General features: G+C 45.6%; 1 protein-coding gene across 2 annotated transcripts; it reads right to left on the bottom strand.

Annotated features, from left to right (window-relative positions):
- Positions 1-237: 237 nt before the first annotated feature.
- Positions 238-16,648, bottom strand: METTL13 (methyltransferase 13, eEF1A N-terminus and K55). Of its 2 annotated transcripts, none has more exons than XM_015124123.3 (8): positions 16,184-16,648; positions 13,823-14,582; positions 12,219-12,418; positions 10,361-10,556; positions 7,672-7,836; positions 6,048-6,266; positions 3,739-3,870; positions 238-1,792 (listed from the first exon to the last, which is right to left on the bottom strand). In XM_015124123.3, the coding sequence occupies exons 1-8, from the start codon at positions 16,334-16,336 to the stop codon at positions 1,518-1,520; spliced, it is 2,100 nt and encodes a 699-aa protein (XP_014979609.3). In that variant the 5' UTR covers positions 16,337-16,648; the 3' UTR covers positions 238-1,517. The 2 variants fall into 2 exon arrangements, with proteins under 2 accessions (XP_014979609.3, XP_077856049.1); XM_077999923.1 differs by having other exon boundaries at positions 12,219-12,410; positions 14,283-14,582.
- Between the last annotated feature and the right edge of the window lie 1,015 nt (positions 16,649-17,663).

Raw genomic sequence — 17,663 nt, 5'->3', positions numbered from 1 at the left:
TTACAACGGCTTATCAGGGTATTAAATGCATTTTCTATTTATGATAGATTTATGAGGGTATAACCCCATCGTAGGATGAAGAGCATCTGTATGCTTCACCTGAAAGGTTGGGGTCCATTTTTAAAGGGTCTGTGGAAAGATAAGCCAGGTGGTGAATGGTGACAATGCCTATTTTCCACGGCACTGCTCATTAAATCAACATTGGTATAATTAGGAAAGACAAAATTCAAGCCAGTCTTGGAATCATTGGTTTAATGGTTCTCAATAAATGGTTAAGATTGATGTTTCCAGCCAAGTGAGATTTGGGTTTAGATACAGTTTGGGTTTAACTATCCTTTATCTCAGATTAAATGAGACAGTGCATGTAAACCACTTAGAAGAATGCCTGGAACACATTAACTTTCATTAGTAATGTTTTTGGTCATTCTTAAACATTTTCACTTCTGCCACCACTCTTTACGCAGAGTCTGGCACATAGCTGTCACTCAACGAATGTGAGTAAACAAACACCAGACACTTTAGTCTGCCAGGTCTTTGACATGCAAAGCCATGGGGCCGGGTCCATACACTCCCTCCACTGAGCAAAAGACAAATGGCTTAGGCTACAAGGTTTGGGTCATCAAGGAAAGCTGTCAAATAATGAAGTGGGTTAGCAGATTCCTAAAAATTGGAACCATTTCAGCAGCAGTTTCACCCACAGGGAGACAGAGTAAATGCTCTCTCAGATCTGTCTCACATCTATAGAAACCTTACTCTGTTTATAGTCTTTTGGCATCTTGCTCTGCTATCTCACTTGAGATCACTCCTACAGAACTAATAGAGGAATAAATCAAAAGCAAACCAGTGGCCGGGCGCGGTGGCTCAAGCCTGTAATCCCAGCACTTTGGGAGGCCGAGACGGGCGGATCACGAGGTCAGGAGATCGAGACCATCCTGGCTGATATGGTGAAACCCCGTCTCTACTAAAAAATACAAAAAAAAAAAAAACTAGCCGGGCGAGGTGGCGGGCGCCTGTAGTCCCAGCTACTCAGGAGGCTGAGGCAGGAGAATGGCGTGAACCCGGGAGGCAGAGCTTGCAGTGAGCCGAGATCTGGCCACTGCACTCCAGCCTGGGCGGCAGAGCGAGACTCCGTCTCCAAAAAAAAAAAAAAAAAAAGCAAACCAGTATAAGTAGAGATGCAATAAAATCTGGCTGTCTTGAATCCTGAGGGGCTTGCACATACTTGTTAAGGCATGCAGTGTGTGCTAGGGGCTTCAGCAGGGAATTCTACACAAGGACATGGTGTAGGAAGCAAAGACGAACCAACCCAAGTGGTACTAAAGAGGACAAGATGGGAAGGACATTTTTATTTTCCCTAATCTTCAGGCAACCTCACCAAGCTGGAGGTCACATGTAGCTGAGTGTGAAACCGAGAAAAATATGAAGCTTAAAAAGTACTGTGCGTTGTATTTCTTCAATCTCTGGCAGGCTGGGAGTCCAAGGTCAGTCTAGGCAGGAGGGCTGCTTGGCCTAAGCAATCATACAATCTTCACCGTCTTGAGCATATCTGACAAGACATACGTGTCATCCCAACCCCTCCCAGGCTTCCTCAGGGTCTGCTCCAAAGCCTGGGCTGTTTCTAGGAGCTCTGGTGTGGCAAGTTTTTGCTCAGGGTGCAGCTGACAGAACAGGATCTCATTCACTTCACCCTCAATTCGCCGGACATATAGGAGGGGGAACACTGCCTTGAGCCCAGCCAGCACTGAGTCCTTTAGCCCCAAGTCTCGGCACACGAGGTTGAGAATAAAAACACCTATAGGGTAGGAAGAAAAGTCAGAATGACCTCACATCAGGAGACATATCAAAGATAAGGATCGGCTTTGAGGAAAATACCAATTCCTGTCCCAAGGAGACTGATGGGCTAAAACGCACTTATGATGGTGGTGAGTTTGCAGAGAATACACAGCATAGAAAGGCAGATGGAGAAAAGCATGGGGAGCATGTGAGCCATAGACAAACTTCAGCTTTATTTCTTGCTCTTCTGTGCTACTCACACATTATCTTACCATTCTCCACGCCTCAGTTTCCCAAAGAATTGCTTTGAGAAAGAAGTGATTCCCAGCTGGGCACGGTGGCTCAGGTCTATGATCATATCACTTTGGGAGGCTGAGGCAGGCATATCACTGAAAGTCATGAGTTTGAGACCAGCCTGGCCAAAATGGTGAAACCTCGGCTCTACTAAAAATATAAAAATTAGCTGGGCATGGTGGTGAACCCCTGTAATCCCAGCTGCTAGGGAGGCTGAGGCAGGAGCTGCTAGGGGGGCTGAGGCAGGAGAATCTCTTGAACCTGGGAGGCAGAGGTTGCAGTGAGCCAAAATCCAGCCTGGGTGACAGAATGAGACTTCGTCTCAATCAATTCATAGAAAGTGATTCCCTACAAAAGTAAAATTTACCAACTCTACAGGGATATTACATTCTTGACATACATACCATAGAGTATTTATTAACCAGTGAGAGGGCCAAGGTTACCTTGACTTCTGACAATTAAGATTCCAAATCAAGTCAGTTACCACAGTGCCTTACACCAAATCAAAAACACCTAGAGGGCTGTTAACATAAGGATTAAAGGCTCCAGTTTTGAGGTGACAAGGCACTGGGTTGGAGCCCCAACTGTTACCTTGCGTCACCTTGGGAAATCTTCAACCTCAGTTTCCTCATTCAAACAATGGACTGCTATGAAGATTAAATAACACACTGCCTGGTACAGCACGTGTAGGAAGCATCACGTAGCAGCTAGCATCACCATGCTAGGGGGAGTGTGAACTGCTACAACCACTTTGTAAAACTGTGTGGTAGCATCTACAAAAGCCAAACATACCCATAACCTATGATCCAGCAATTACAACCCTGTGTATAGACCCAAGAGATCTGAAAACATAATTCATCAAAAGGCATATACTAACATGCTAATGGCAGCACTACTTATAATAGACCCACACAGGAAACAAACCAAATACCAACAGCAGAATGGATAAATGAATTGCGTTAAGTCACATGATACAACACAGCAATAAAAATAAGCCATGTAAACACAACACTGTGAATGAGTCTCACAAACATCATGTTGAGTGAAAGAAAATGGGCACTGAAAGAGTACATTCAGCCAAGTGCAGTGGCTCATGCCTGTAATCCCAGCACTTTGGGAGGCCAAGGTAGGAGGATCGCTTGAGGCTAGGAGTTTGAGACCAGCCTCGGCAACATAGTGAGATCCTGTCTCTACAAAAAATAAAAATAAAAAAATTAGCCAGGCCTGGTGGCATCCACCTGTAGTCCCAGCTACTCAGATGACTGAGGTGGGAGGATTCCTTGAGACCAGGAGTTTGAGGCTACAGTGAGCCATGATCATGCCACTGCACTCCAGCCTGGGAAACAAAGCAACACCCTGTCTCAAAAAAAAAAAGAACATTCCAACATTCCATATGATTCCATTTATATAAAGAACAAGAACAGGCACAATTAAGCTGGGCGGACAGATGTTAAGATAGTGATTACTCTTGCGAGGACAAGTTACTGAAAGGGGATAAGAGATAGACTTCTGGCAAGCTGGAAATTTTCTGTGTCTGGTGCTAGTAAATGGGTGTATTCAATTTGGAAAAGCTGATCGAGCTCGCACTTCTGTGCATTTCTCATTAAAAAGATAAATTTTTCTTTTAATGGTCCCTTCCCTCCTCCCTCTCCAACCTTTTGTTCTCCATACCTTCAGGAGTCAAGATGCTTTTAACGTTCTGTAGAAAAGATTGCTCCACAAATGCTGGGGGTGGACAACTCATTCCCAGTGTTGGGTCCTTACTGTCAACATCAAACATTATGACATCGTAGCAAGGCCGTGCTGGGAAAAAGAAGGAAACAAGTCCTTGTCTTTGCTGGATAAAATAATACCATTTTACATTCCTACACTATACCTCCTCTTTACCAGTGGTGGGCATGGTGACTAAGTCAGAAGGATGACACAGAGGATGTGGTTTGCCTATAAGGGCACTGACATCATGGCCCAAGGCAGTCCTTGTCATCAGGGTTCAGAGTGTCCCATAGTAAAGATGGAACATTCTTCCACATTTAAAAGCACCTTCCAAAGGCAAAAACATTAATGGGGTCCACTTTAGCATGAATATTTCTTGGTTAAGAGGCCATCAACACCAGTGGCTTTTGACTGTGGCAGAACATTACAATCACCTTGGGAAGCTTCTAATGCGGACTACACTGTGACCAACAGAATAAAACACCCTGGAGTGGTAGGGGGCAGATGAGAGGAGAGATGGGAAGCCTCTGGTATTTTTCTTGAGCTTTCCAGGTAATTCTAAATACAGTCAGAGTTGAGGACCACTGATCTAGACAAAGCAGCTGACTAAGCCTTTAAAGGCTGACCCAGTAAATGGTAACTTTTAACTCTGAAAACAGCGTATTTTACCTCATAGGAGAAAATGTTCTGAAATTTCAGTTAGTGTTATCTTTATAGTTCCATGAACAAGAGCTGACTCAAGAAAGAAATGATTTTGCTAAATGGGTGAGAAAGAACTGATGAAGAATTGGATCTGCTCCTTACTATAATGTTAAATTGTTTTTATAGGGGCAGGTCTGCAATGCCACTGACATGTTTTTAGAAAATTTTGAGACTGTGGTAGTAATTATTCAATAATTAATAAGTATTTAATTAGGACTGCTGCATGCTTATCATTGTTCATAGCACAGATCTGATTTTGGTTTCTTACAAAGAGAACACGTTGGCTCATCAAAGTCCAAGGAAAACAATAGCCTGCATTTGCAGCCTTGAGCCCTCCAGTAATCTAAAACATTTTAGTGTTACAGAAGATGGGCAGAGCCATTGAAAATTAATCTATAGATAACAACAGCAGTAACATCGTGGATTAAGTACTTACCATGTGCAAGGCACTGTCGTAAATACTTCACCGTATTAGCTATCTGGGCTTGGGCACCTAAACTAACCCTAGCCTCAGAGAGGGAACCTGTGAAACTGTTATAATTCAATTCAGCTTGCAATTAAAATTAAGATAGCATCGGTTCAATACTCGTCCCAGGCATCCTAGTTTGCCACACTCTTACTGGAAAATATTCTAATCCAATGAGACCAGAGTATCTGTTATGGAATAAGCAGACCAGGAAGGGTGTCCTGAGCTCCCCAGCAGAACTGAACCAACCTAACTGCCTTCTCCCCGAAGGACTTAAGCTCCAGAAAGTACTAAAGTCACCAGCAGCCTATTTGTATAATAAGCAGAGTTACTGTCCCTAGTATTTTGCAGAAAATTATTATGCTTATGGTTTTTGTCCTAAATCTGGGATGCAAATTACTAGAGCAAATGGAACCTTAATTCTAGTTGCAGAAGGCCTATCAGAATTCCCATAGAGTAGCATCTGCATCAAGGTTTCTCCACCTCAGCACCGTGGAAATTCTAGGCCAGATAATTCTATCATCAGTGCCTGTCCTGCACATTGTAAAATGTTTACTAGCATCCTAGATCTCTACCAGTTAGATGTCAGTAGCAACATCCCTCACCCCCTGATCTGTGACAACCAAAAATTGTCTCCATACATTACCAAATGTCGGACCCTGAGGTTGTAAACCACTGATCTTACATGAATACTGTTTTGCTCTATTTCTGGCTTTACCTCCAGTTGAAATATTTACAAGAAACACCTCCCAACACACATTCCACCTTTTCTTCTCTGTTTCTTTGCCCAGTTAGACTTCAGGTTTCTTAAGATGGTGAGGAAATGGCAAGCTTACAGGTCAGAAAAAAGCCCACTGGTCTGTTAGCACCATAAGGGCAGGAATGGCCTGTTTTACTTATTGCTATACATTCATACCTGACACAGTGCTAAGCATATAGCTGGTGCTCTAGTGAGTAAGTATATCAACAAATGAACAGGCTGAAGACTGGAATGAACTCATGCCACTCTCTTAGAGATAAATTGTAGAGGCCCTTACGGGCCTGACAATGTCAGACCAATCATCCTTCAACACCTCTTCAAATGCTCCAAGAGCAGTACCTTCTCCTCCTCCTGCCAGGCTGGCGATATAGTCCAGGCCGTCTGCAATGTGGACCTTCATTCGGTCACTCTGGGAGAAGCCAAACCACTGGGTGGCCACTTCCAACATGGAGGGGTCAATCTCCACAGCATCGATGCAGGACTTTGGGAAATGATCGTGGACAAAGAGGGGGAGGCTGCCTCCGCCCAGGCCTACCACCAACAATGCCAGTGGGATCTCTGTAAAAAAAGAATAGAGCATCACATTGCCATCTGTTCACTGGAAAATTCTGTACCAGCCTCAGGGAAGGCAAAAGCCTAGGTCAGCTCACTGTCTCCACTCAGGGGATACAAGATTTAGAGGTCTCCCCGTCTCATTCCAGAAATCTAAGAGTCAATTTGACATCTGATAACTCAATCCTGGATTCATGATGACTAGATCCAGAAGGTGAACTAATGTGTTATTATTATGGTCTCTTAAAGATCTCAAAGTGGCCGGGGCAGTAGCTCACACCTGTAATCCCAGCACTTTGGGAGGTCGAGGTGGGCAGATTACTTGAGCTCAGGAGTTCGAGACCAGCCTGGGCAACATGGTGAAATCCTGTCTATAGAAAGTAGAAAAATTAGCTGGGCATGGTGACACACACCGGTGGTACCAGCTACATGGTAAGCTGAGGTGGGAGCCTGAGGAGGTCAAGGCTGCAGTGAGCTGTGATCGTACCACTGCACTCTAGCCTGGGCAAGAGTGAATCCCTGTCTCAAAAAAAAGAAGATTCCTCACTATAAGAGTTATTAGACCCTCTCTAGGAAAGGGAGGAAGAGTGGCCAAGCAATCCTGCTCATGATTAAAAGGCAAGAGAAGTGCAATGCCCCTTGCCCCTGACTCAAAAGGCCACACTGTCTTCTCAGACACCCTCACCAAGTAAGGGTAAGCCATTCAAGTTCCACACATCACAGGAAAACAAAGGCCCAACTCCTGCTCCTAAGCATACAGCACAGCCACCACAGGGGGATCAAAGGAAGACAACAAAAAAACAAGTCACCCAAAGGAGACAATCCCTGAGAATTAAATCTAAGAACTGAGGTTCTAGTGACATATATCAACACTACAATAGGACAAAAGTATAGGGTGTTCCAAGAAGGCACATTCAGGGACTTCAGGTGAAAATGGTTATAATCACAGACAGAAACATGAACATTTTTACTAATGCAGTCAGATCCAAACCTGCTATTAGTAATAAGGCTATGACTGCATTAACTATAATATGAATCTTTTTAGAAAGTAGAACTTCAAGATACAATTGCATCTTATGTTCAAGTGATGCATTATAGAAAAGCTGAACAATTAAACTGTGTATTTTTACATGTCTCACTGAATACACGATATACCTTAATTTTAAAAAGAAATGAACAGAAAAAATGCCATTTAGACCCTAACATATTTCAATACAATTTCAATATAACAGGTTGAGTTGGAGGCAACAGTTAATTAGACTGCTCATTAACTTTTAACATGGTTGAGATGAAGAAAGATACACTGTCAGCTTATAATCGCTGTTCTTCAACTACAATGCAGGTGACACCAATTGTTTAGGTCTGTAATCTTTATGCTCCCTTCTGTGGAAGGCAGTGACATCTCTCTCACCTAGGAGTAGCTCTGGGTTTCTCAGCAGGGCAAGGCCAGCGATCATGGCTTTGTGGTGTTCACAACACAGGTAACTCTTATCAATGGACTGTCCTGGGGCTGCAGGGAAGTCCTCCACATCAGCAGGCCGCTGCTTCTTCCTGTCCTTTTTCCGCTTCTTCTGGGCTAAACAAGAGATATGAAGTTCCATGCTTAGTACACTAGTCCTCAGGAAGCAAGGGTTACCAGCAGCAGTGTGCTCCAGATGGCTTGAATAGACTCAAAAGACCTAATCGTTAAAAATTTTGCAAACTGGTTGACATCATGTTGATAGCCTGAAACTGGCCATAGTGAAATCATTTAGACGTTTGTCCCCTACAAACCTCATGTTGAAATGTGATCCCCAATGTCACAGCCACCATGCTGGTCATGAGGGCAGATCCCTCATGAATGGCTGGGTGCCTTCCCCATGGTATTGAGTGAGTTCTCACTCTAGAGCTGTTGTTGAAAAAAGCCTGGCATCTCTCTTGCTATGCGATGTGCTTGCTCTCCCTTCACCTTCTGTGATAATTGTAAGCTTCCTGAAGCCTCACCAGAAGCAGATGTTGGTACCATGCTTCTTGTACAGTCTGCAGAACCATAAGCCAAAATAAACTTTTTTTCTTTATAAACTACCCAGTCTCAGGTATTCCTTTATAAGCAACGTAAAACAAACAAACACAGTGGTGGTATTTATACTAGAGAACTGATAAACACTATAAATCAGGATGTGCCCCCCCCAACCCTGCCCCACAACGAGACAGTTGTTAAACATTTAACATATACAATGGATGCAAGGAACCTGGAAAAGGAAATGGCAAATGCACACTCAAAAACCTGGGAAAACTCAACTGAGGAGCCTTGGTACCTCCCCTCTGAGAAATGTAAGGCCACTAACAGGAGAAAAGATTACTCATAAAGTCCTTTAAAGAAAGGTAAAGTTACTAATCACCTCCTATGTGCCAATTACTATACCGTAACTTTTATTCTTTTCGCTCTTCTAACAACCTTATCATTCCAATTCTTGGCACATGAACACACTGAGCCACTGAAGTGTTAAGTAAATAGGGAATCAGCAGATGGTAGAGACAGGAGTTGAACCTCGGACTGCCTGTCTCCATCACCTATCATCTTTCTGCTATGCCACACAGGTAGCACTACCAACCTCTGCTGAAGAAGAAAATCACAAGTATTCAAAAAGAAATAAATCCGAAAAAGCCACTCCCATTTCCCTCTCCCCACTCCCTTCACTGCTGCAGGATATCATACTAAACAGATGGTTGTGTCTTCATAGGGATCAGCTGCATTCCCCAGCAGCAAAAGGCATTGATGAGTGGGGTCGGGGTGCTTTTCAGATATTAAATCACTTTTTAATATGCTCTCCTTCTTGCTCACCAATACTCCCATGAGAGGGAACATTCCTTCCATGAGAACAAAGTGCTACCAAGAAGTCAAGGAACATGACAATGGTGAAAAAACCTGAAACCCAAACTGAAAGGGGCAAAATGTCCTTTTAAGCAATTTTACTGAGATTTTAGTGAGATGAAACTGGACCAACCTGTAGCCAGAGTGACCAAATAATAGGGCAGAAACCCAACAATCTTGGGTGCTCTTGGCCAGGGAAAACCCCTAAAGAAAAAAACCATTTCGCTGGGTAACTTGATCCTAGTTCAGAGCAAGTCCACAACCTCAAGCATCTGAATTCTCTGTCTCCACCCTCCTCCCAGATGGCCTTGCTATGAGGGCAGGCAAGCCAGGCAAAGGGAACAACTGGGAATCAGGAGAGCCATTTCAGCTTCCATCCCTGAATCTCTGTGCCTCAGACAGGGAAAATGCACTAGAGACGGAGAGGTGAGGGGCGTTCACTTTTCACTCTCTACATTTGACTTTTGAAGTGATTTCAATGAGTATCACCTTTAAAACACAAACTAACACAGCCTGTGAGAAACACAGGTAAAAACAAACTATTGATTCCCCATCAGGGGGAGTTTCTGAGTGACAGCTGGGAGACCACTTAAAGGGATCCTAGAGGAGATGGTTTAGATCTACACTGCCCAATACTAGCCACTAGCTCCCTGTGTCTGTTGAAATGTAAATGTAAATTAATTAGAATTAAAGAAAATAAAAATTCAATTCCTCAGTTACACTAGCCACATTCCAAACGCTCAGCACTACATAAGGTTAGTCACGACCACATTAGAAACTCAGGTAATAAACATCTCCTTCATCACAGACAGTTCTACTGAACAGTGCTATACTAGATGGCCTCTAAGTCACCCGCCAACTCCAAAACCCTCTGAAACAGGTGAGTCACACGATGAAGGGCAGGGCTCACCTGCAACTTCCATGGTTCTGGCTCACCTCACAGACGCCTACTGAGACAATACACAGATGTACATGGAGCACCTGCAAAACAGATGCCCTTAAACTGAAGACATTAAGGCGATTATCACATGTATTTGGCTTCACTACCCACACCCCTTATCACTTCAGAGCCAGACTCTGCTCAAGAACAGAATGTACTCTGCTTATCACTGCTCACACCCTAAGAGTCCAGATGGTTAAGAATTCACAGACACCCAGGTCCATCCTACATCTCGGCCAAGCTCCCAGGAAATGTAGTCCATGCCACGGCGACCTGGGTCCCACCACGGCGCCTATGACATCTCACCTTTGTAAGACACATCCTTCAGCAACCTGGCTTCTGACTGCACCACATTCCTGTTGCTAAGGAAAATCAGTCGCCGGAAGTATCGCTTGTCATCCCCTTGCACGTCCTCGATGACATAGTTACCGCTCAAGGCACTGCAGTCTTGGTGCTGAACAGTCCGGACCCCAATGTCCCCACCCACAGACAGAAAGGGCACCTGAAGGTACAACCAGAGATGTGGTCAAAACAGTAGTTCATTTAAGAAATAAGAGAAATTATAACCCCTTCCTCTTTGTGTGTATATATCCCTATACCATGGTTCTAAACAACAACTACTCCAAAGATTTGCCATTCTATGAAAGCACTTTTCTGGAGCCTTTGAACCGATCTAAGAGGTTTAACTTATCTTTTGAAAATCAACTGAACACATAAGTATCTTCCAAACAACTAGTGAGATGCAGTTGATTCTCCCCAAGTTCTTTTAGGGGTTTCTCATCAGTAAACCCTAAAAGAACTCTCAATAGTCCAGAATAACACAAGCTAGAGGGAACCCTCAGGAAGAGGCTGTGATTATGAGAAGGAATCTACACAAGAATAAAGATAACAAAATCCATGGGGGAAACAACCACTCCAAATCTAGAGAAATTTTCCTTTCCCCTAATTATTCTCATCTATTTTTCCCCCATTTTTCTAAACCTTACGAGAAAGATATACTTTCCCCCTAAACTTTCCCACTCCTTCCCCCTATCTTTATATCTATTTCTTTTTTTAAAGACCTATAAGACTATTTAATAATCACCAGTATCTCCTGACCCTGCAGACTCAGGCACTGGTGAGAGGTCACAAATGAAGCTCCCCAGAGGATCTGGGCTTCCCTGAAATAGGGGTCACCAACCCCAAAGTTGGCCAGGAAGAATCAAACACACATTCTTCTGTAAACACAAGTCAGCCTAGTGGACAGAACCACAGGCCAGGCACCCAGAAGCCTAGGTTCTTTTTTTCAGAACTGTTACTATTTGCACCAAGCCTCTAGATACCTTTGCTTTCCCACCTATCAAGAAGGATCAAAGCTTGGCCAACACAGGGAGACCCTGTCTCTAAAAAAAATGTAAAAAAACTAGCCAGGTATGGTGGTTTGCACCTATAGTCCCAGTTACTACCAGAGGCTGAGGTGGGAGGACGGTCTGAACCCAGGAGGTTGAGGCTGAGGCTGCAGTGAGCCGTGATCACACCACTGAACTCCAGTCCAGCCTGGGCAACAGAGCAAGACCCTATCTCAAAAAAGAAAAAAAAAGGATCAACTCCTCAACATGAAGTTCTTGCAGTAAAATCACTTGTTCATTACCCATGGTGACCAGGATGGCACAGTTGGTGTTAACTGATAATACCGTATCACCATTTAGGCAAAAACCTTCAGTTTCCTTCCCAATAAAACACCTGACCAGCAACGTGAATACCTGGATAACCGTGCTGAGCTGTTTTGGCCCTTTCCCATTTATACCCTTAGATAATGATAGTTCTAAGAAGCAAAATGACCAAGAAAATCCAGCTCAAAAAGTGTGGAAGAAGAAACCCACAGTCAGAGCAACTCAAATTAAGAAGAACTGGAGCCCGCAATGTATAGAGCATTTCCGTCCTGCCATGTCTATCGAGTCTGAGAGGCTCCCCCAGACACAGACCCTACTGTACTCACTTTCCTCTCATTGCCTGGGGCAAAGGACAGGGTTTCCCTGCCATGTAACCCTTAGCTGCTGATACCCATCCAGGATTAGATGAGAGTCACAGACTCTAGTCCTAGATCCTGACAAGGCTCCCTCTGCCTCCCTGGCTGCTAACATGACCTCAGAGACCCATGAAAGCTGTACGAAAGCTGTGTTACCTGCTGCTGGGCGGGCATCCCAGCTGGGGCCAGCTCCATGACTCTAGCCGACAGCTCAGCTTGGATGTGGTCCATGCTTTCATACTGCTGACCTCGGTGAAGGGCCACTGTAATCAGCCTCCTGAAGCCAGCACTGGCCGCCAGCTGTTTCCGGCCCTCATCCATGCCAAAGAGCCACTCAGTCTCCCGGCCCTGGGGGACTAGAAAAAAGAACTTGGTTACAGGGAGTCCTGGAAAGAGTGTTCAAGCCCACAACCAATATGGCCCAAATGGAAGGGAGCCAGTCCCTGTCCAAGACCAGCATCTTCCCCAACTGTGACCCACTGAGGAGATAACGACTCTCTAGTTCACAACACCTAGGGCAAAGCAGCCCACCAGACAAGACGTAGGACCAAGGGTGGAGAAGAAGTGTGGGCATGTCTGTAGGGGAAGGAGGCAGGCACCTACCACAAGAAAAACAGCAATAATGCCAACACAAATAAGTCATGCCAGGCATGACTCCAAGCTGTTGACAAATACATATTAATGGAATCCTCCAACAGCCCAAGCTGCAGGTAGTAGTATTATCCCCATTTTTACAAATGAGGAAATTGAGAAACAGAAGTTACACTATTTGCCCAACTTCACACAGTAAGTAAATGGTGAAGCTGGGACTCAAACCCAGGCAGTCTAGCCCCAGACTCTACCCACGCTTGTATTCACTACACTATTTATTTCCACCCATGGATGGATAGAATTACAGAATACTTGAAAAACTGGTTCAGTCACCAGGAAACAAACTACCATAACACCAAGACCATAAACACTTTGCATTTGTCTAGAATGTTCTACTTTTGAAAGCATTTCCTCCTGCTATCTTTTTTATCCTTTTTAAGGTAAATCTGGTGGTATCACTTACTGCTTTCAATAATAATGGTTAATATTTACACAGCACTTCCAAGGCCAGGTACCATTTCTAAGAGCTTTTATACTTCTCACCACTATACCAGAGTTACACTCCCACTTTATAGGTGAGAAAACCAAGGCAGAGAAAGAAAAGTAACCTGTCTAATGTCATACCATCAGGAAATGACTGAGCCAAAACTGAAACCCAAACAGTCTGGTTCCAGAGCTCACTTTTTTAGCTGCTATCCTATGCTGCCTCTCTAAATTTTGCAGACAAGCACAGCAACTTTCCCAGGTCCTGCAGCTCACAGGATACAGCTGGGACTAGAACCTATGTCTTAGACTTGCTAGTCCAGCATTACTTCCATTACTCCATGCTACCAAGAAACTAGCATCTCTATGTCATATGTGACCTCCTAAATGTATCTCTATTCTCTCTCCCCTACCAACCCCATTCTCACAATTCATCAAGCCTTTGCAATGGCAAATGAGAAGGAATAGGTCTCAACTCGCAGTAGGTTGCTAGAAAGCTATTACTCTCTTTTCATCATGCCTTGGGTAGTCTAATCCTCTGGAAGTACAAACCCCTGCAAGATAAAAACAGTCAAGAATCCCACCAAAGCCCCAACCTAGCCTCAGCCCCAGCCCAAACCCCAGCCCAAGTCCCAGCCCCTGTAAGCCAGCCCCTCCAGGGAAGAGAGGGAGCAATCCCAACTCACTGATGAAAATCGCAAAATGATTGTCCCGCGATGGTTTCACAGTGGGGCTGTCCACCACGTGGAGGGTGTAGCGTGGCTCCCCCGTGTCCCCATCGCACAAGTCCAGAGACACACTCCCCAGCTTGGCCTTGCGGCGCAGCTGGCTGCACAGCCAGGCATACTGCTGCCGCTCCCGCACCGCCTCGGCCAGCTGCTCGGCACTCTCCAGCCGCACAGGCTTGCCCTGCTCCTGAGCACACAGCTCAAAGATCTGAAGGGCAGAGCCAGGGACTGGCCTGAACTTGGTCATGATGAAGGCAAAGACAGGCAAGGAGAACTGAGGCTCTGCTTCCAACACCTGGTCCTGGCTGTTGGCCACTTGGTGCACCCTCACCATCCACCCCTCCCGGGAGAAGTGGCCCACTGCTTTCTTCAGGATGTGAGCCTGAGCCAGGGAGATGCAGAGATAGCGACCGCCCACCTGCAGGACACGGCCAACCTCAGCCAGCATCCTGTCCACCTGTTGCAGGGTCTTCTCTTCCTCATCTGTCAGGACAGCATCCAGGGTGCCCTTGTCCAACACCACCTGGAACGAGGCATCGGGAAACTCCATCTGTGTCATGTCCATCTTCAAGAAGCTCATCTGGGGCCGTCGCGTGGCATTGCATTCCTTCATTTGCTTGATGACAACCTCACTGATGTCGATGTTCACTATATCCCGATAGCCCACATCATACAGTTGCTCACTCAGTTCTGAGTTGCCACACCCAATCACCAGCACCTGGAGAAAAAATTCGCAGACAAGAGGAAGGTAATCAAAGCAAAGGACTGTGCTTCAGGTACTTCAAGGAATCAAGTCTCACCTTGGCTGAGGCACATTTGCAGAAGGTGGAGATGCTACTACCAGGGAAACAGCAACATTGCAGAGCTGATTCTAGACTCTATCTTGAACCACCACATAGATACTCACTAGTGAAAACCACATTCAGCTACAATACAAGTTATATAAGAATGGGCTTTGTGTTGCAGAAACAAATTAATCATAATTGTTCTTTTCTCTAAAACATGCACTTATTACTTGGGAATTAATAGGAAGTCAGAGAATCCAAATATAGAGTTACAGTTGAAATCTTAGGCCGGGTATAACCATATTTCCTCAATCTACTCATGCCTTTGGCTCCATTAGACAATAAAGTACACTTTGTGAGGATTCAAATCTTACTTCCATCACAGATTCCATCTCACAATATTCAGCTATTTTCTGAAGCCAAACTTAAAATTCAGATTGTTGTCTCCCTCTCCAGGGAGCAATCTTCCATTCAAACTTAGAAATTCTGATATTGCCATCTCTGGAAAAGCATGGTACAAAGAGATGTGCATATGCTTTTGAGCCAGACAGGCCTGAGTTTAAATCCCCACATGACCACTTGGGCATGATCTTGGGCCAAAAAAAAAAAAAGTGGCTCTCAAGGCCTCAGTTTCCTCATCTGTAAAATGCATCCAGGGCCACTCACCTGAGTTTATGATGAGAATTGAAAGACTGCACATGCATATACACGGCACCCAATAAAGGTCTGGCACATAAAGCTTACCCGCAAATGTTAGTTTTCTACCTTTCCTCCTTCCCAACCTCCAGTACAATCTCACCTATTACCAAACCCATTATTGTACTTATCATGTTTCACTTCTGGAACATGTGCAGGGTTTATGTCTTAATGCTCTTATAGCTTAAGGACTGGGCACAGTGCCTGAAACTCGGAGAGCACTGAACAACTATTTGAAAAACAAATTCATACACAAGGTCACAACTGCCGCAGGTTGCACAGGAATACAGTGACAGAAGATTGGAAGTCACTCTTCAAGTAGGGTCATTAATCCAAGAATGAGTTGGGGTGGGAGGTTTATTACCTGCAAACCTTTAAAAAAAATTTTGAGACAGCGTCTCACTCTGTCACCCAGGTTGGAGGGCAGTGGAGTGATCATGGCTCACTGCAGCCTCAACCTCCTGGGCTCAAGCGATCCTCCCACCTAAGCCTCCTGAGTAGCTGGAACTACAGATGCGCGCCACCACGCCCAGCTATTTTTTTCATTTTTTGTAGAGACGAGGTCTCATTATGTTACCCCGGCTGGTCTCGAACTCCTGGGTTCAAGCGATCCTCCCACCTCGCTCTCCCAAAGTGTTGGGATTACAGGCGTGAGCCACCACGCCCAGGCTGAAAGAGTATTTTAGTTTGTCTTTTAGCAGGGACAATTCAGGAAATGCTGAAATATGCGTCCAGCTAGGGTCCTCCCGCCTGTCACTGTCCACCAAGTGCAAGACTCCTGTTACTAGTTCCCACCTTCCGGAGCACGTACGAAGGGCTGACAGGCCGCGCTCCTCACCTTTTCCCTGGGCTTGATGTATTTGTGTAGAACCCCGCACAGTTCCAGGTAGGTTCCATACCACTCGAAAGCTTTCTTTCCTCGCTGCTGGAAGAACTTCTCCCAGTAGTCAACGGAGCCAAACTCCTTGGAACTTTTAGGTAAGAGGTTCATGTTCCTACCGCCGGAGCTGCGTTTTCAAGACTCCCCTACTCCCTGTGAGATACCATCTGAGGAGCTTGCCCACCACACGCAGGCTCCGGGACGCTGCAGTGGCAATTCTTTCCACGGAAAAACAGCCACATTGATTTGTTCCCCCTGGATGACCCTTACACAACAAACGCACGGGCCACTGAATCTCACACACGCTCGCCCCCTCCTCCGCGCCTGCTGTCCTTGCCCCACGTGAAGAGTCCCTCACGCTTTTCCCGAGCTAGATTTCCGAGCCCAGCAACCATATCCGGGTGCGAGACCTCGTGATTCGTCGGCCGGCCCAGCCCATCCCAGCTAGTCGTTGGTCGCTGCTTTGCATTTCTATCACCTCATTGGCTGAGACGTGCTCGCCTTTCTCCCGAGGCTCGGTCGCAGGCACCTAAACGCTTTTTAGACGTGAGGCCGGCCGACCATTCACGGGACGGGGCGGGACCGCGGGCTGCACTTGTGGCGGAAGAGGCCGGGCCTCTGTGAGAACTAGGTCACGTCCGGGTGCCGAGGGAGCGCTGCTGTGCTGAGGCTGGGCCTTCCCTCTAGGCGGGGCGGAGAGCGCGCTTCCTTCCCGGGCTCGGCGTCCGCTTTGTCTTGGAGCCGGCTTAATCCACTGACTGCGATCGTGCGCCACACAGGGGCGGAGCGCGGCATACGGGAGCGTACTGATAACGGAAGATGAAAAGAAAAACCTATGCAGATCGGAGAGAAGTGAGGCAGGAAATGAGTAAAACCAGTCTGTCGTAAAAACGCTGCACATTCTAACCTTGTCAGCTTCTGCGCACCACCAGCCCCCGCCTTATTTTGCCACCTCTGCACCAAAATACAGGATTCTGCTATCAAAAGTGTAATAACGTGAAAATTCAGGACGAAAAAGTAACAAGTAGGCATTCAGAGGTGCCTCCCCTCCTTCTTCCTTCTCCCCTCAAAGCACAACATGCAAAACTCTAGCCTTTCATTTTGATAATTGGCCTCCTTGTTATTCTGACGTTACCTATAACTGCTTATTTTATTGTTTGATAAACATACTGTACTTTCACATGCTCATGCTAATACCCTGAGGAAGCTTCTGTGAAGGGCACTTTTTTTTTCAGACAGGGTCTCACTCTCGCCCAGACTGCAGGGCGGTGATGCAGTCATGGCTCACTGCAGTCTCCACCTCCCAGGGGTCAGGGGATCCTCCCACCTCAGCCTCCGAAGTAGCTGGGAATACAGGTGCACGCCACTACAGGTGGCTAATTTTTTTTTTTTTTTTTTTTTTTTTTTTTTTTAGAAATGGGGTTTCGTCATGTTGTCC

This window comes from Macaca mulatta, chromosome 1 (assembly GCF_049350105.2).
Source record: "Macaca mulatta isolate MMU2019108-1 chromosome 1, T2T-MMU8v2.0, whole genome shotgun sequence".
Taxonomy (NCBI): Eukaryota; Metazoa; Chordata; class Mammalia; order Primates; family Cercopithecidae; genus Macaca; species Macaca mulatta.
This window is presented reverse-complemented; position numbering and strand designations above follow the sequence as displayed.

Coding starts and splice junctions, on each gene's coding strand:
- METTL13 (XM_015124123.3), bottom strand. CDS start 16,336: ATGAACCTCTTACCTAAAAGTTCCAAGGAGTTTGGCTCCGTTGACTAC. Junction 12,419..13,822: donor TCATTTTGCGATTTTCATCA/GTGAGTTGGGAT, acceptor TCTTTTTTCTAG/TCCCCCAGGGCCGGGAGACT. Junction 3,871..6,047: donor CCTGGCAGGAGGAGGAGAAG/GTACTGCTCTTG, acceptor TCTTTTTCCCAG/CACGGCCTTGCTACGATGTC.